This window comes from Schistocerca gregaria, chromosome 2 (assembly GCF_023897955.1).
Source record: "Schistocerca gregaria isolate iqSchGreg1 chromosome 2, iqSchGreg1.2, whole genome shotgun sequence".
Lineage (NCBI taxonomy): Eukaryota > Metazoa > Arthropoda > Insecta > Orthoptera > Acrididae > Schistocerca > Schistocerca gregaria.
In genome coordinates, this window is record NC_064921.1 from 309,851,692 (window position 1) to 309,871,753 (window position 20,062).

Below are 20,062 nucleotides of genomic sequence, written 5' to 3' on the forward strand. Positions count from 1 at the left end.
CATCCACTCTCTCTCTCTTGCTCTCTCTCTCTCTCTCTCTGTTCGCAGGTTCGAATCGTGCCTCGGGCATGGAAGTGTGTGATGTCCCTAGGTTAGTTAGGTTTAAGTAGTTCTAAGTCCTAGGGGACTGATGGCCTCAGAAGTTAAGTACCATAGTGCTCAGAGTCATTTGAATTCTCTCTCTCTCTCTCTCTCTCTCTCTTTCTGTCTCTCTGCTTGAAATTCAGTTAGAATTGTTCAGGCAACCTGCTGGGTGGTAAAAAATACCCGACTGTCACTATAATGTTGCGAGAAACGAAACATGTAGCCAGTACTCAAAACTGACAACATTGTCATATTACCAGTTCATTTTTCGATGTTTTTAGAAATGCCGCTTTATTTGTTTGGTGATTTTTAGATTATTTGTTTCATAGAACATTGAACTGCGTGAATAACGTTTCTGAAATAGTGACACAAGGATATGTGTTTAGGACATTATAGCTATATTCATATTTCATACTTATTTCTAAGCAAAATATGATTTAACTACCTATGATATAGCTGTAGCTAACGTAATGTGTCAGTACTCACACTTCTTTGGAATATATGTCTTCTGGATCGAGCATGTTGAACGTAAAACACAGGCCATCTTCCGTCATCTGCGGGCGGAATATCTCGGATGGGTCATACGAATAGTGGTTTCGCCAAGCGTAAAAGTAGATGGTTTCGTCCATGTCAGGAGCCACCTGGTGAACATAGAAGTATAACTGAGAAGAAAATTGTTCCCAGAATAGGAGACGGATACTGGCAGAAGTAAAGCTGTGAGTACCGATCCTGAGTCGTGCTTCGGTAGCTCAGTTGGTAGAGCACTTGCCCGCGAAAGGCAGAAGTCCCGAGTTCGAGTCTCGGTCGGGCACACAGTTTTAATCTGCCAGGAAGTTTCAACAAAATTGTTCTTAATAAAGAAAGCATAGAATGAAAAATGAAGGCCTGCGTGTTGTCCTGCAGAATTTCAACTGTTACGGAACGAAATAGCACGTCGTAGTAATTTAAGCTAGTACATCAGTGTAAGCTCTTTCAGTCAAATTATTTAAGGAATTATTGGCATTGGAAGGGTACACGGGAAGTGGCTGCGTAGGCTTTTTCGATGAAATAATTCTTGGGAGCCTTCTTGGGTTTAATTTTGGGACCTAGCAGCAAACTACGAAGAATTAGATAGAATGTTTGCGATGTGGACATATCTTAAATGCTTCATAGTAATCAGTTGCTATGTTGTGGTTGTTATTATTCTGGATGAATTGCGCTAATTTCCTCCTGATCCATGTGGTTAGTTAAGACAGCGTAATTTATTATCCCCGACAATAACAAGACTTTCTACACCTCCAACAGAGATAACAATAGCCTTGCTACCACAGGAGATATTTCTTCTGCACTATTTCGCTAGCAGTCTAAGATTCGCAAAGAGTTTGTTTTGCTGTTAAAGGCTTTGTGGTTCGATGCTCTTCACGTTTCACAGTTTTCCAGATTTCAATAGTAAGCGAAGGTTATCGTATACGTCAGCTGCCAGTCGGGAAAGCCTTTTCAATGATGACGTTTGGTTTGTGGGGCGCTCAACTGTGTGGTCATCAGCCCACGTACACATTCCCAATCTGAACACAGTAAAATCTCGCTACTTTTCATGAATGATGATGAAATGATGAGGACAACACAAACACCCCGTCCCCGGGCAGAGAAAATCCCCAACCCGGCTCGAAATCTAACCCGGGACCCCGTCATCTAGAGGTAGCAACGCTAGCCTCTAGACTACTAGCTGAGGGCAAAAATTCAGTCGTGGCGGGTTTCGAACCCGGAACCAGAAACGTTTTGTTACTAATCATAGGCGCTACCCCATTTTTTGTTGTTGATCTTATTTTGTTCTATATTGTTCGTGGCGGACGTCCGACGACACTCGTTTAGGTTGTTCGTTGATCCGATCATTCAGTTTTTTCATTACAGAGGGTAGCTAACCCTCTGACCGATCACTCTGAGCTACCGTGCCGGCTCCCCTAGACTACGGGTGCAGGAGGAATGCCTTTTCGTCACCATCATTTCCTTTCTTCTCCGAGCTCGTCGTCGTCGACGGGACGTTATACTAATTTTTTTTCTCCGGAGCAGCTGTGCAGCCAGGATGTAGTGTTACCTCTCTGGAGTTTCCAGCATAGAAGAGACGTATTGTTCTGTTGATATCGCGTGTCAGACGTTGAGGCGTTTCACAGTAGCTCGGTAGACGAGAAAGCCGAGAGAGTCCTGTCCAGCATTCTGCCTTATGAAGTCTGTTTCTTCTGCTTGTTCTTACGCCTTTTTCTATTTGCAGTACATAGCAAATACGGGAAAGGTGTGGAGAGTCCACCCAAATTCCCTCGCTAGCTCACTCTGGCAAGAGTCCCTGTCAAGTATTCGTCTACAGGCTACTCCTTAATTAAACTGCTTCGCAGAGGTACATCAGAAATATCTTCAGACTATTTCTCGATTGTTCCACTTTCTAACAGCTCTTGCGAGAAATGAACGCTTAAATCTTTCAGCGCAAAATCTGATAAATCTTTTTTTATTACGACTCTGCCTGTGTAGGTGAGCATTTGCAGGAGAAGTTCCGAATTTCGTCAAAACGCAACGAAGGACCGCCTTTGTTTTAATGACCGCCACCATAACTGGCATATCGTACCGTGACACTCTCTTCTGTATCTCACGACAATACAAAACGAGTTGCCTATCTTTGAACTTTGTCATTGTCCTCCGTCAGTCCTCTCTAGCGAGTATTCCATACCGGACTGCGGTACTCCACAAGAGGACAGTCAAACATAGTATAGGCAATCTCTTTGGTAAATTTTGTGCATTTTTCAACAATAAATGTTCTTCCAATAAATCGTAGCCTTTGCTTCGCTTTCCCCAGAACATTATCTATGTGATCGTTCCAATTTGCGTTGTTCATTACTGTAATGCCTAGGTTCTTAGCTGAATAGATAGCCGTTAAAGTTGTGTGACTTACTGTGTAACCGAAATTTAACGGATTTTTTTAGTTCTTTTGTAGAGGAGTGCATACTTTTCATTATTTAGAGTCAATTGCCACTTTTAGGAATATGCAGATGTCATGTGTAAATCATGGTGTAACTTGTACAGATTTTCTGACATTTTCACTACACTGTAAACGACAGTAGATTCTGCAAATAATTGAAGAGGAATGTTCAGATCGTCTCCTAAGTCGTTTATGTGCGAGTAGAGTGAGAACAGCAGAGGATCTCCAGGTGTCCCCTTTGTTTCACTCGATGACTTCCCATCAGTTATTACGAACTTCTGGCAAGAAATCACGATTGAAGTCGCTCAACTGAGATGAAACTCGCAAGCATGTAATTTGATTGGAAGCCACATGAGAGGAACTGTGTCAAAAGCCCTCTGGAAAACTAGAATGAACTTTAGGTCCCCAGTCGATAGAAATTAATACTTTGTGTGAATGAAAAACCGAGCATGTTTCACAAGAACGAGTCCATGTCAATAGATAGTTTTCTTCGATATATTTCGTAATGGTTGAACACAATACATGTTCCCAAATCCGCAAATCTCCAAATTGATGTCTGCGGTATGGGTCAGCGGGTTACTTTTATTATAATAATTATGTCTTAGTGTGACTTCTACAGCTTTCGAGTCTTTATGTGCGGATGTTTCGGTAAAGAGAGCGATCGTATATGATTGCTAAACAGGGAGCTTTCTCTTCAGGACTGATATACAATCGGGAGCGGAAAACCATCCTGCCTACATCGACGGTATGTACATGTACCGGCAGCTGTTCTTGAATCAGATTCTGGAATCCTGCTCCCTTTCGTCTGTTACACTGGATATTCAGCTCGTAAATATGAGATTATCACGAAGAATTCGTGGTTTAGAATATGGATTTCGATCCAGCGTAGTCTGAGGAATTGAAATACAGCAGCATGACAATAGATAGTTTTCTTCGATGTATTTTTTATTGCTTGAATACTGTACATGTGCCAAAATCGGCAAATTTCAAAATCGATGTCCGCGATATGGGTCAGTGGGTTATTTGTATTACAGTAATTATGTCTTGATGTGACTTCTAGGGGAGTTGATGGTGAGGGGGGGGGGGGGAGGGTTATCCGTGGCCTAGCAGTAACGTCTTTGATTTGAGGATGTAGAAGGCAATAGAAGCCACTGCATTAACGACATTTTATGTCTACATACAGAAGATCTGGCCTTTAACTGAAAGAAGTATCTTGATGATCTCTCCAGTGATAAAAGATTCCAGACTAGTCCCTCATTCGCACCTTCGAGAGCGAACTGCCTAGGGGAAGGTGAAAAAGAGAGACAGGTTGAATAACCAACTGCTGGCTTTGTTATTAGAGCAATTTGTTTCGTCTTAAGTTTCACGATACACGCTGACGATGTGGCCCTGTGCTCTTACTGTTGCTTTCGTTTGGCGCTTGTTCACTTCGGATGACTTTGTGCCCCCAGTCAGCATGGCACGGGTTTTAACGAATTACGTAACAGCAAACCATCCACGAAATCTACGCTGGACAGCAACAATACGCAAGCAGTCATACCACCTAAAACCATCTCCTCGCTCAGGAGTTAGGGAAACCACACAAGTTGGTACACTCACCGCTCGTCGTGCTATACAGAGATAAGCAATGGTACAGGAATTACGAGAGAAAAAGGACACCTTGAGTGATAAGTAGTGCTGCTTATATGTTTGCCTCTTTCCTTACTAGCGAAATATTTAGGAATGGAACTTCCATCACTTGGTTCGTCTTACCCCGCAGGAAATATACAGGGTGATTCTGTGGGGATGACGGAGATGGGTAAATATATCAGTTTGAGGTAACGGACGCTGGTCTGGCAACAACCGAGTCGGAAGATATAAGTGAAAATCATTATCATACGTCTGACTGGAATACATATACCGACACTGTTTTTGCTAAAATTGTAGGGTACGCAAGTTTCAGAGGTATGAACCAAAACAAGAAAAAGTGACTAATAAACAAGGGCTCTGAAATGCATACTCTGAGGCCTATTGCTTATCTTCCATGCTGTGAAACACGTCTCTTCTACTGCAAGCTCTTTTCCTTCCATATTCTTGGAGAGGACAGTATGGACCAAATTAATAAAAAATGTCCCACAGAATACTTTAAGAGCTACACTTTTTTGGTAGATGAAATGTGTTTCACAGTAGTGAAGATGAACAAGTGCTCATAGCTCTTAAGGTACTGATTTTAGAGCCTATATTTACTACAGTTTTTGCTTGGTTTGGTCCATACCAGCACCTCTGAACGCTGCCTATCCTATAGGCGTGGCAGGAAGAGTCTAGCACATGTGATGATGAAAAGATTTGAAACACCCTACATCTGGTTCTAGCGCTACCGCACCACTCTGCGTTATACACGTCGCCTAATACGTGCTTGGATTTATGAAAAAGGAATGAAAAGAAATTTGACACCTGGAATGTAGTTTGTAACATATATTTGTGATACTGACGCCTGATCAAAATTTATAGACGATATTATGGTAAGAATTGTATATCGTCAATTGTAAAAGCTCAATGATTCTGCAGGTAGTACTAGTAACCACAAAATTATACACCAAATTTCAGGAAATAAAGTTTATTGCAGACGTAACTTACGTACCTTCCGGAGGAACTCCACTGTCTTTCTATCCGTTAAGTTTTCACCGAAGTCCAGCAGACCCTCCTCGGATTCATCGCACACCAATGAGAGGTCGTAGAACTTCTTTCGCCTGTAGAGGATAGCAGAGTGTTTGCAGTTCACATTTCTGACTTATTTTCCCTTTATATCTTGTGGTATATCTAACGTTAATGAATATGCAAATGGATTTTCCTTTGCTGTTCAGTTTTGCAGAAATATTATCTCCAGAGAGTCACAAGTTTCAAATTTACACCATAGCATGCACTTGTGAAAAAAAAGAAAAACATACTTACTGAATCTTCTCCTTGTTATCTATATACGAGGGAATTTTAATAGTGGCTACTATTTATTTACAGCTTATACAAAATACATACATGTTTCAATGTTTTACTGACCTTCAAAGTAGTCACCAGCATTGTGTGTAACCCGTTGCCAGCGATGTGGAAGTCGTAAGATACTCTTAGCAGAAGGAGAAGGAGAAAGATGTTAACAGAGAGAAAGCTGGGAGGATAAGATGTGAAGAGAGAGAGGGGGAGGAGGAGATGGACGGATGTGGAACAGGAGATAGACAGAGAATGTGATGGATGGAGAGGGGGGTTGTAGGAACAGGGTAGAGGAGGAGATGTCCAGATAAAGGGGTAGGAAGTGATTGTTAGACGAATGGGGAAGAGTGTAATTGAACCACTATAGCAAATTAGAACTTAATCTACAAACTGACCCACATGCACATCACATGCCATAAACACCTGTTTACCAAAATCGATGTGTTTGTCTGGATCGTTCGTTCCTCAGTTTTTGCAATAAAATAAAAATGGGACCATATGAAAAAAACAAAAATTAACTGTTGGTGAGTAGCAAATGGAGGCTACTTGTTTTTGTATAGGTATAGTGTGTAAGAACTGAATGGAGTGTGTAATTCAATCCTCGTACAGGTGAGATAATCTCTAGCGAATGAAAAGATCTTTGATAACGAATGAAATAATGTCTGCATGAAATCTTTCTTTTCAAATTAATTTCACTTCAGTATAAGTTGTGCACTCTTTGTAAGTGTCTCACTCTTAATAGTTTCTATGCAAAAGTATCGTCATACATGCCTCAAGTAAGACTGACAGAACCATTGTTATTCTGTGTACTCATAAATGATTCGGCAGACAGGATGGGCGGCAATCTGTGTTGTTTGCTGATGATGATATGGTGTATGGTAAGGTGTCGAAGTTGAATGAGTATAGGTGGATAAAAGATGACCTAATTTCTAACATCAGGGAGAGATTTGAATAGGGGCTAGTGAGAAAGGGTTACCATGAGAAAAAGATTGAATAATCAACGAAAGGATAATGTTCTACGAGTCGGGGCGTGAAATTTCAGAAGCTTGAACGTGGTATGGAAACTAGAAAATCTGAAAAGGGAAATGCAAAGGCTCAATCTAGATACAGTAGGGGTCAGTGAAGTGAAGTGGAAGGAATACAAGGATTTCTGGTCAGATGAGTATCGGGTAATATCAACAGCAGCAGAAAATGGTATAACAGGTGTAGGATTCGTTATGAATAGGAAGGTAGGGCAGAGGGTGTGTTACTGTGAACAGTTCAGTGACCGGGTTGTTCTAATCAGAATCAACAGCGGACCAACACCGACAACGTCAGTTCAGGTATACATGCCGACGTCGCAAGCTGAAGATGAACAGACAGAGAAAGTGTATGAGGATATTGAAAGGGTAATGCAGTATGTAAAGGGGGACGAAAATCTAATAGTCATGGGCGACTGGAATGCAGTTGTAGGGAAGGAGAAGAAGAAAAGGTTACAGGAGAATATGGGCTTGGGACAAGGAATGAAAGAGGAGAAAGACTAATTGAGTTCTGTAACCAGTTTCAGCTAGTAATAGCGAATACCCTGGTCAAGAATCACAAGAGGAGGAGGTATACTTGGAAAAGACCGGGAGATACGGGAAGATTTCAATTACATTACGTCATGTCTTCCACTATTCATCTCCTATTCCTTCCTCTCTCTGTCACTCTCCTCCTAGCACACCTTACTTTACTATCTGCTCACTACCTCTCTCCAAGTTAGACAATGGCTCTTACAGTTCCCCCTCCTTCCCCACTCTGTGCCTATCTCCTCCTTCCTCTCTTTCTCTGGCATTCTCCTACACATCGTTCTCAACCACCCTTTCTCTTTTTTTTTTTTTTTTTTTTGGGGGGGGGGGTTATCAGTCTACTGAATGGTTTGATGCGGCCTGCCACGAATTCCTCCCCTGTGCGAACCTCTTCATCTCAGAGTAGCACTTGGAACCTACGTCCTCAATTATTTGCTTGACGTATTCCAATCTCTGTCTTCCTCTACAGTTTTTGCCCTCTACAGATCCCTCTAGTACCATGGAAGTCATTCCCTCACGACTTGGCAGATGTCCTATCTTCCTGTCCCTTCTCCTTATCAGTGTTTTAAAAATATTCCTTTCCTCTCCGATTCTGCGTAGAACCTCCTCATTCCTTACCTTATCAGTCCACCTAATTTTCAACATTCGTCTATAGCACTACATCTCAAAAGCTTCGATTCTCTTCTGTTCCGGTATTCCCACAGTCCATGTTTCACTACCATACAATGCTGTACTCCAGACGTACATCCTCAGCAATTTATTCCTCAAATTAAGGCCGGTATTTGATATTAGTAGATTTCTCTTGGCCAGAAATGTTTTTTTTCCATACAGAGTCTGCTTTTGACGTCCTTCTTGCTCCGTCCGTCATTGGTTATTTTACTGCCTAGGTAGCAGAATTCCTTAACTTCATTGACTTCGTGACCATCAATCCTGATGTTAAGTTACTCGTTGTTCTCATTTCTACTACTTCTCATTACCTTCGTCTTTCTCCGATTTGCTCTCAAACCATACTGTGTACTCATTAGACTGTTCATTCTGTTCAGCAGATCATTTAATTCTTCTTTACTTTCACTCAGGATAGCAATGTCATCAGCGAATCTTATCATTGATATCCTTTCACCTCGTATTTTAATTCCACCCCAAACCCTTTCTTTTATTTCCATCATTGCTTCCTCGATGTACAGATTGAAGAGTAGGGGCGAAAGGCTACAGCCTTGTCTTACACCCTTCTTAATATGAGCACTTCGTTCTTGATCGCCCACTCTTATTATTCCCTCTTGGTTGTTGTACATATTGTATATGACCCGTCTCTCCCTATAGCGTACCCCTACTTTTTTCAGAATCTCGAACAGCTTCCACCATTTTATAATGTCGAACGCTTTTTTCAGATCAACAAATCCTATGAACGTGACTTGATTTTGATTCAGGCTTGCTTCCATTATTAGCCGTAACGTCAGAATTGCCTCTCTCGTGGCTTTACTTTTCTTAAAGCCAAACCGATCGTCACCTAGCGCATTCTATGCATGAGCTGTTAAGCTGATTGTGCGATAACTCTTGCACTTGTCAGCTCTTGCCGTCTTCGGAATTGTGTGGATGATGCTTTTCCGAAAGTCAGATGGTACATCGCCAGACTCATAGTTTCTACACACCAACGTGAATAGTCGTTTTGTTGCCACTTCCCCTAATGATTTTAGAAATTCTGATTGAATTTTATCGATCCCTTCTGCCTTATTTGACGGTAAGTCCTCCAAAGCTCTTTTAAATTCCGATTCTAATACTGGATCCCCTATCTCTTCTAAATCGATCCTGTTTCTTCTTCTATCACATCAGACAAATCTTCACCCTCATAGAGGCTTTCAATGTATTCTTTCCACCTATCTGCTCTCTCCTCTGCATTTAACAGTGGAATTCCCGTTGCATTCTTAATGTTACCACCGTTGCTTTTAATGTCACCAAAGGTTGTTTTGACTTTCCTGTATGCTGAGTCTGTTCTTCCGACAATCATATCTTTTTCGATGTTTTCACATTTTTCCTGCAGCCATTTCGTCTTAGCTTCCCTGCACTTCTTATTTCTTTCATTCCTCAGCGACTTGTATTTCTGTATTCCTGATTTTCCCGGAACATGTTTGTACTTCCTCCTCTCATCAATCAACTGAAGTATTTCTTCTGTTACCCATGGTTTCTTCGCAGCTACCTTTTGTACCTATGTTTTCCTTCCCAACTTCAGTGATGGCCCTTTTTATTGATGTCCATTCCTCTTCAACTGTGCTGCGTATTGCGCTATTCCTTATTGCTGTATCTATAGCGTTGCGTTAGAGAACTTCAAACGTATCTCGTCATTCCTTAGAACTTCCATATCCCATTTCTTTGCGTATTGATTCTTCCTGACTAATGTCTTGAACTTCGGCCTACTCTTCATCACTACTATATTGTGATCTGAGTCTACATCTGCTCCTGGGTACGCCTTACAATCCAGTATCTGATTACGGAATCTCTGTCCGACCATGATGTAATCTAATTGAAATCTTCCCGTATCTCCCGGCCTTTTCCAAGTATGTCTCCTCTTCTTGTGATTCTTGAACAAGGTATTCGCTATTACTAGCTGAAACTTGTTACAGAACTCAATTAGTCTTTCTCCTCTTTCATTCCTTGTCCCAAGCCCATATTCTCCTGTAACCTTTTCTTCTGCTCCGTCCCCTACAACTTCATTCCAGTCGCCCATGTCTATTAGATTTACGTCCCCCTTTTCATACTGCATTACCCTTTCAATATCCTCATACACTTTCTCTATCTGTTCATCTTCAGCTTGCGACGTCGGCATGTATACCTGATCTATCGTTGTCGGTGTTGGTCTGCTGTCGATTCTGATTAGAACAACCCGGTCACTGAACTGTTCACAGTAACACACCCTCTTCCCTACCTTCCTATTCATAACGAATCCTACACCTGTTATACCATTTTCTGCTGCTGTTGATATTACCCGATATTCATCTGATCAGAAATCCTTCTATTCCTTCCACTTCACTTCACTGACCACTACTATATCTAGAGTGAGCCTTTGCATTTCCCTTTTCATATTTTCTATTTTCCCTACCACGTTCAAGATTCTGACATTTCACGCCGCGACTCGTAGACCGTTGTCCTTTCGTTGATTATTCAATCTTTTTCTCATGGTAACCTCCCCCTTGGCAGCCCCCTCCGGAGATCCGAATGGGGGACTATTCCGGATTCTTTTGCCAATGGAATGATCATCATGACACTTCTTCAACTACAGGCCACATGTCCTTTGGATACACGTTACGTGTCTTTAATGCAGTGGTTTCCATTGCCTTCTGCATCCTCATGTCGTTGATCATTGCTGATTTTTCCGCCTTTAGGGGCAATTTCCCACCCCTAGGACAAGAGAGTGCCCTGAACCTCTATCCGCTCCTCCGCCCTCTTTGACAAGGCCGTTGGCAGAATGAGTGTGACATCTTATGCCGGAAGTCTTCGGCCACCAATGCTGATTATTTATCAAAATTTAGGCAGTGGCGGGGATCGAACCCGGAACGGAAGACGTTTTGATTATGAATCAAAGACACTAGAGCACGGGTTAAATCAGTTACTGCTTCTGTAATGGCAAGTTATCAAGATTTAAGTGCGTTTGAAAGTGCTGTTATAGTCGGAGCACGAGCGATGACACACAGCATCTCCGAGATAGCGACGAAATGCGGATTTTGTCGTATGACCATTTCAAGAAGCTACCATGAATATCTGCAATCAGTTAAAACGTCAAATCTCCGACATCGCTGCAGCCGGAGAAAGATCCTGCAAAAACGGGACCAACAACGACTGAAGAGAATCTTTCAACGTGGCAGATGTGCAGCCCTTCCTCAGTTTTCTGCATGGCCATGAATAAGTGTCAGCGCGAACTATTCAACGAAACATCATCGATATGGGCTTTCGGAGTTGGAGGTCGACTCGTGTACCCTTGATGACTGTACTACACAAAGCTTTAAGCCACGCCTGGAGCCGTCAGTGCCGACATTGGACTGTTGACGACTGGAAACATGTTGCCTGGTCCGATAATGTCGTTTCAAATTGTATCGAGTCCATTGTGCATTCCGACGGACTTGACAATTCCAGCAGGACAATGCGATAGCGCACAGGTCCAGAATTGTTACAGTGTGGTTCCAGGAAGACTCTTCTGAGTTTAAACAACACTACTTCAGACATTATTGGAGCCCATGCCACGTTGTGTTGCGGTACTGTGCGACCTCTCGGAGCCCTACACAATATTAGGCAGGTGTACCAGTTTCTATCGCTCTCCAGTGTATTTCTCTATTCTTGAAATGCCCTGAAAATTGTTGCACTTTCTTCTTTTATTGATCAACTGAAGTTTTTCTTCTAAGTCACCTTCTTTATATTTATGTTTTTCTTTCCTAGTTCTATGATAGCCCTTCTAAGAGATGTCCATTCTTGCCCATCTATACTGCCTACTGAGCCCTATATTATCACAGTATCTACAGCCTCAGAGAATTTGAAGCGTATGTCTTCTTAATTACTTCTGTATACCACTTGTTTATGCATTTTTCCTGACTAGCCTCTTACACTTTAGCCTGCTGTTCATCATTACTAATCTGTGAACTAAGTCTAACCGTCTGTCCATGATATAACTAACTGGTATCTTTAAGTAGGTCGCGCAATTTTCCAGGTATACATCCTCCTCTTGTGATTTGTGAATAGAGCATTACCTAATACAAGCCGAAAGTTTTTTGTAGAACTAACTTGTTCTGCTCTCTCATTCTTACTTTCAAGTTCATATTCTTCCGTAACAGATTCACAATCCCTCATCGCTATTATAATTTCATCTCCCATTACGTATCCTCATATACTTTCTCTATTTCTTCATCTTCAGCTTAAGACGTCCGCATATATACCTGAACTATTATTATCGCGTTGATTTCTTGTCGATTCTGATTAGAAAAACCCTATCGCTGAACATTTCACAGTAAACCACTGTCCACGTTACCTTTCTATTCACAACCAATCTTACACAAGTTTTATCATTTTCTGCTGATGTTCATATTAGCCTATGATCGTCTGACGAGAGCGTCAGTGGGCAAATATAAGTGGACGATTTGGCCACAATGATAGGGTGGGGGAGGGGAAGATATGGACAGAGAGAGGGGAGAGAATGACAGAGAATTCGACAGGGGGGAGCAGGGGATGGAAACAAAGACCGAAATATGGGGAAAGAAGGAGATGGTAGGATAGGTAGGTGGAGGAAATTGTCAGAGAGAGGGGTAGAAGGAATTGCATGCAATATGTGCTGCACACGTACGAGAATGGAACTCCAGGAAAAATGATAGTGTACATGTTATCAATCCGAGTCGTCCGGGTAGCATGCACTGATTGAGTGTGTTGTGCTGGATTTCATCGAACAGTGATTAGAAACTGGATCAGGGCCTACCAACTTGCAGATATTGCGAGGGTAGGTGATGCCGTCTCTCTCTGTTTATCGGTGAAGAAAATGTGGGAGTAAGAAGACATGGTATCACATATACTTCCTATATCTCACTACTAATGCATTTTAGTTTTGACCTGACTGTCATGTTCTTACAAAATGAAAAGGACCTTGCTTATGGATGAATTCAGATCTGACTCGCCAAATGGAACACCAATGCTATATTATACGCATGAAATAAAAATTTGACATCGTCGTGGAAAAAACGAGAGACCTTAGCGTGGGTATACAATCCGCCTGCTGAGACGCATGAACTTTTTAGCAACACAAATCTGTGATACACAATTTCATTCTTTATTTGAACGCATTGACCAAATTACATTATTTTTGTGACAAGATGATAAACCACTTTTTGTAAGAACTATAATTTCACGTTATTTAACTTACCCTTCGCGGTTATTTTGGAAATGACCGAAAATACCTGCAAGCGTTTTTTATATGTCTGTTAATTCCTGATCCAACTGTTGAGCCATTTCTGTCTTTTCTTCAGATGAGACATGCAGAAGATGTACTCATAGAAAAGTTGCAAACAGCAGCAATAAAGTGACGACATGGCACATTCTGGTAATGGACGCAAATGTGGAATCAAAATTATGGCATAGGAAAGTAACTCATGACAGAGGACTTTTCCTTCAGGACACTACACGAGAACTCGGCCTTCATGTCGTGAGTGGTACTCTCAACCCGCCTACGTTCCAAAATTTTGCAGGTGTGGCGACAGCTACGCACATCATCCTCGCAAACTCAAGGATCAGTGATCACACAGCAAACTGGAATGTCTGTAATGAACTAGTGACCCTAGTATCATTTACTTCACAGTTCCAGGCGCAGATAATGACTTAGCCGCCAAGAGCAAGCCAGACCGATTGTACAGTCTACACAAAGCGAACTGGTAACTTTAAAAGGCAGAATTCAAGATACACCGACTGTAAGAAAGTGTATTTGATGGTGACGCCAAAACCAACGAATTGGTTCGAGTGGTGTAGACGGTGTAAGACAAGGCAGTCCAACGTTTGTTTTGATGACAAACGACTTCAAAAATCTGCGGAGTCACGCCCTACAGTCTTTTTAAGACGCAAAGTATGACAAGTTATTACCAGAGATCCTTAGGGGAAACTGAATGACAAAGAAGGCTGAGTTTCTATCGAACAGTCGGACAACTATGTAAAGAACTACTACACCAGACAACGGTAGAAAAGTGGGAGGCTCATGTTAACGACGAAATCGTAACAAATGTTTGGGGTTTTCCATACAAATTTGCAACAAACGAGTTTCAGTCTCGCACTCCATTATCAAACCCTAGTCGATCCGATGGTACGATGACGATAGGCTGGGAGATATAAGTGCAGTACCTACTCAGAACTCAGTTTCTGTACTACACGACAATGGAAGACATAGTATACCGTCAGCATCTTCTCTCTGAATTGCTAGTACAGCATATGAATAATAGTATTGTGACTCCATTTGCCCAGGAGGTAGTGAGGTTAGCAATAATGATGTTGAAGAAGAAGAAAAGCCAGGAACTCATAGAATAACAGCTGAAGTGTTGCACAAGGTAGTGGACCAAGTTGTATCTTATATGACATTGTTACGAGTATTAAAGAAGGACTTTTGCAGGCAAACGTGTCCAGAATATGGACAATTTCCAATATTATACCTTAAAAAAAGACAAAGACACAAGAGAACCGAAATCGTACAGGCAGATTTGTTTAGTAAACGCTCTTGCCAAAGTACATAAAAATATTCTGTGCCGCCCACTGAGGGACCACAGACGTTAGAGGCATGCGAGCCTGCAGCAAGGTTTCAGGAAAGGCAAATCAACCGAGGGTGCGATAAATCTTTCTATGAATATTGTGAACACCTCACAGACAAGTACGAGGGTCGGTCAAAAAGTAATGCCTCCCATTTTTTTTCTACTTAAAAAAAATTAAGTTAAGTGAAAAATTTGAATTTGGCGCCATTCCTCAAACCTTCTTCTGCAATCCACTGCAGTAGTAACTTTCTGTGTCAACAGGTGGCAGCACAGCAGAAGTTTGTAAGATGGCCGACATCGATGTTCGTTTGAGACAGCGTTGTGTGATTGAATTCTTGAATGCAGAAGGTGAAACGCCCATACGCATTCATGAAAGACTGAAGAAGGTGTATGGTGTTGTGACAGTGGATGTCAGCACTGTTAGACGATGGGTTCGTCGTTGTAAGGAAGCTGAAGGGCAAACACCGTTGACTGACGAAAAGCGGAGCGGCAGGCCGGTGAGTGCAGTGACTCCACACAACATTCAGCAAGTTGATGACATCATTCGTGGTGACCGTCGGGTGACTGCAGATGAAGTGTGTCGCATTATTTCTCTTAGTAAAGGCAGTGTGATCACGATTATTAAACAATTGGGGTACTCAAAAGTTTGTGCACGGTGAATTCCAAGAATGTTAACCGATCAGAATAAAGAGGCAAGGAAAACAATAGCCTCCCAACACTTGCAGCGCTTCCGTTTGGAGGGAGATGAGTTTCTGAAAAAAATTGTGACCGGGGACGAAACATGGGTGCATTTTTTTGAACCCGAATCAAAGAGGCAGTCAATGGAGTGGCGTCACACAAGCTCGCCGAGGAAGAAAAAATTCAAAACTGTGCGATCGGCAGGGAAAGTTATGGCAACAGTTTTCTGGGATACAGAGGGTGTGATTCTGGTTGATTTTTTGGAGCAGGGATGCACAATAAATTCTGTTCAATACGTCACAACCCTCAAAAAACTTAAAGCACGTCTTGAGCGAGTTCGCCCAACAAAATCAATGGCAGATGTTCTTCTTTTGCATGACAATGCAAGACCACACACCAGTCGTCACACCTCTGACGAGATTGTCAAAATTGGATGGGAAGTTTTGCCTCATCCCCCATACAGCCCTGACCTGGCACCATCAGACTTCCATCTGTTCGGGCCACTAAAAGAAGCTCATCGTGGGATTCATTTTGAAGATGAGGAGGCCGTCAAAACATCCGTGCGTCAATGGCTTAGGAAGCAGAGCTGTGATTTTTACCGTGCTGGGATACATGCCCTTGTTCAAAGATGGACCAAAACTGTAGAGATGGGCGGAGATTACATTGAAAAATGACAATATGATCCTCAATGTTGTGGTTTTCAACCTACGTAATTGCATTTAAATTTCCTGACAATTAAACGTAGAAAAAAAAATGGGAGGCATTACTTTTTGACTGACCCTCGTATGTTATAGTGACAATGACTTATACAGCTAGGCCGTTCCTAATAATTTATGGTGGCCTACCCCGTACAAAAGACTGAGATGGACTGCCCCAAGTGTCTACAACACTATAGACAGGCAAGCGCGGCTAGATCTCGGAAAGAAAATTGTGAAAGACGTCACAAAGGCTGCCCACAGGCCTAGAGTTCTGGGATGCTGGCACAGAGCTATTACTGAACCCGTTTCAGAGTGTAACAAAGCCTAGAGGTTGCACCGCCTACGCTAGTAATCTACTAATTACGGTATCTGCCAACAAAAGGGCTAGATTAGAGGAAAATGGTAGAGTGGTTCTTGACAAACTATGGAATTTTGGCGTTGAAAACAAACTGAAAATGGTAGTATACAAAACAATTTTTACGTTGCTAAAACGAACTTTATCAAGATATAGTAACCCCCAATCGCAATAAATGACCAACTAGTCAACATAAAAGTATTTGAAGATAGAGTTACCCCACAATCATAATAAATAACCAGCCTGTGAAGAGGAAAGAAGTTTATAGGTACCTCGGTGTAAATGTCGATGAAAAGAGAAACTATCATGCACTAATTCACTCGTCTGCCAGAGGGGCATTAAATTCTAAGCAAGATAGCAACAATTGGCGAAAGACATTTTAAGCTGCCACTAAGTGCAGTTCGTATATTCCACGACGCAATCTTAATTGGTATTGTGGGTTAAAAGTCACAGAGCCAGAAACTTAACAGCATCACAGGACCAACGGGGAGCACAGGGAAGCGTACTCCTGGGCGTATACAACGATACCGATTGAGGCTTGGTACATCTAGACCTAGCGGTGAGGAAGAGAAGCGCATAATATTGGTTCAAACATGGCGAATAACATAAGGTAAAGGAAATACTGGGCACGTGAGCTACATTGGTAAGGAAATAAAAGCATGTATTTACAGAGAATGGCAAGAAACGTGGGACACGGGAGAAACAGGGAGGAGAACTTAACCAGTTCGTTCGTAACAAAAAAGAAACTACCAGAACGTCATACTTGCTACCACAGGACATGGTTCAGCCACTTACCGAAAGTACCATAGCGCACTATGGAACTTGTCAATGTGGGGCAATCGACACCCTGGACTTCGTGGTCTGGGAGTGTGCCATTAGACATAATATCACAGATAAGAACAGGAACGTCTTTAGTAATGCAACAGTTTACAATACAAAAGGGAACGAAGAACTATGGCATAAGCTGAACTCGCTGACACATAAAATACCAGCTTATGAACTGCAAGACTACATGACTCAGGGACAACATCGAAAAGGCCACAGGTCAGGTCAACGAGACGCTCCACTGCAGAACATCCATCTGCAAGACCTTCCTGAAGCAGTGACTAATTAACCTCGAGGAGGACCAGGAAGAATATCCTGAGACACTGACAGCTGTCTACAAATCTCTACACCTCAGGTGGTCCTGTATATTCTGAGTTGTACCTCAGCGCCAGGGGGCTAACTATCCAGTCGTATGAAAAATCTAGCTAGGTTCTCGAACGAACTACAGTAGTGTAGTGCAATGTAGTGTAGGGTTGTATAGTAGTGTAACCCAGAATTATAAATTGCAACGTTTGTAATCCAGGAATGCAGCAAAGTCAGTAGACCAGTAGCATGAGGATATACCTAAGCGTAATATGGGCAAACGGCAGTCTGTAGACTTTCTTTCATTTTTTTTGCAGACATTTTATGGAGAGCTTTTCCTCTTAAACATCAGAAAGCTTGGTTATACCACCATATCTAAAACTGTGTTAAAATATTGGCTATATTCATGCCAACTCATGGGCAACATGCGGTCTGTTCTTGTATCTATATAACAGATCAAAATAAAGTACCGAATAAATAAATAGTCACATACGTAGAGATCGTTGCTACAGGTACGGTCGCGCTGTCATGGGGCAGCCGAGGGTAGTTGCATTTTGTTTAGTCTTCTCCCATGAACAGGAAATGCTTGGATGCGTTTCCTCAATTGTTCGATTGTTCCTGTAGTAACTGTCGAATTGACTGAGCACCACCTGGATTGTTTACATTCTATCGTGTTTCCACAATGACGTGTGGTTAATAATTATTTCGTATACGAGTCAGGTGCTGGAATATTCATTAATATCTGTCGGTTTCATGTGCACTACTAGCGCGTCTCATCAAGCTAGGTTTAGGTACCACGTCTAGGGAAACACGCCGTTGCTAAGGGGACTTTTAGGCCTCACTGTGCGTGGAAACAAACGTCAGTGTGTTTAGTCCTCGATAGCTTATTTGCTGGGGTCTTGCCAACATTTAGCCGAGGTTGTTTATAATACTCTGAGAAGCCCTTATACATCCTCCATATAGTCCAGATCTGTCTCCATGCAATTTCCATGCTTTTTGAGCCTCGAAGGAAGACATTAATGGCTGTCATTTGCATCTGGGTGTGAACCGTGGTTTCTGTAACCAACCGCAAATATTTTTCCAGGAAGGCAACGACTCCCTTGTCTCGAAATGGGATACATATTTTAACAGGTGTGGCGACTGCTTTTGAAATAATAAATAATTTACTTACTTTTCATTCGTTCTAGACGTATTTTAGGACACCTGACTTTGCTGCCTCCCCCTGTGTTTGTAATCAAATATATTTCTCACCTTATTTGCTGTTGTCAGTGACGTAATGACAGACTAGCGAAATATGTAGAATAAAAAGACATATGAATAAATTGGTTACTGTTGGAAGCAGCAGTAACGTGAAGAATATTCCAGTTATTGTGTTAATAACGGCGACAGTATACCACTAATTGCAGATTACAAGTAAATACTTGTCTTTGTTTGGATCTCTACAGTCAAGTATAAAGCAGTAATATGGCTAATGGTATGGAAGCATCATAACCTGACCAGTGAAAAAGAAATATTAAGCAGGGGAAAAAAGAGACCTACTCGTAATCTCTTCCTGTCGTATTTAAAGAAAGAGATAGAGAGATAGATAAAGAGAGAGAGAGAGAGAGAAAGAGAGAGAGAGAGAGAGAGAAAAGAAAAAAAGATTTCAGAGATTTGAACAGAAAGTTTATTGCCTTTGAGGTTTGGGGTCCGTTAAACAGTTTACTCTGATGATGATTGTGAGTAAGAAGGCACGGGTCTCTGGTGTCCCCCAGCACACGGCAGTACCTGCCTGCTTAAGGACCCGAGTTCTGGACATCACTAAATTGGCTGCAATTGGTTTCAACAGGCGTTTCCTTCCAGCGGCCAGTTCACGCCTGCCTCCGTGCTAATGGTTAACTCTAGGATTGTTTATGAATGAATCTCTGCGCTGTTTTAGTCAGGAATATCATTGAGAGCAAACGATGTAGCGTAATTTGGAGAAGTTCTTCAGAGAAGTAAATAGAAAAAGTGACATTTAAGATTTTATTTGTTTTCTGAAAATTCATCGAGAGGGAGCAGTCGTATTTGCTGTTTGACGCTTGAGGTTTCTAGAAGAATCACAGTCAGTTACGTGGTAACACTTACCTGAAACATAGAAGTTATGTCATTCTGTCCGGTTCAAAATCATTCAGATCTGTGAAACGAGTAAACAAATTACTTGGAAAATAAAGCATTGTGCTCACTTTCATTTCATAATCTGACACAGTATATTTTGAGATTACATGTAAAGCCACGTCAAAAAGCAAATAACACTAATTACATGAGATGTGAATTTGAGATGTTCTCTGGAAGCCTGTTCAAGGTGCTACGTACTTGCTACTGGTTCTTAGTATATTCAGTCTTTGGTGAAATTTACCCTAAATAACATATCTCTCTTTCAAACC

At 41.8% G+C, this 20,062-nt stretch overlaps 1 protein-coding gene across 1 annotated transcript in view; it reads right to left on the reverse strand.

The window, feature by feature from the left end:
• The window catches only part of LOC126336136 (pickpocket protein 28-like), a 145,937-nt gene that overhangs the window by 68,727 nt on the left and 57,148 nt on the right, over positions 1-20,062 (reverse strand). The window contains exons 4-5 of the mRNA XM_049999626.1: positions 5,652-5,760; positions 571-725 (exon numbers count right to left, since the gene is read on the reverse strand). Coding sequence (XP_049855583.1) covers positions 571-725; positions 5,652-5,760 — 264 coding nt within the window. The remainder of the gene's footprint in view (positions 1-570; positions 726-5,651; positions 5,761-20,062) is intronic.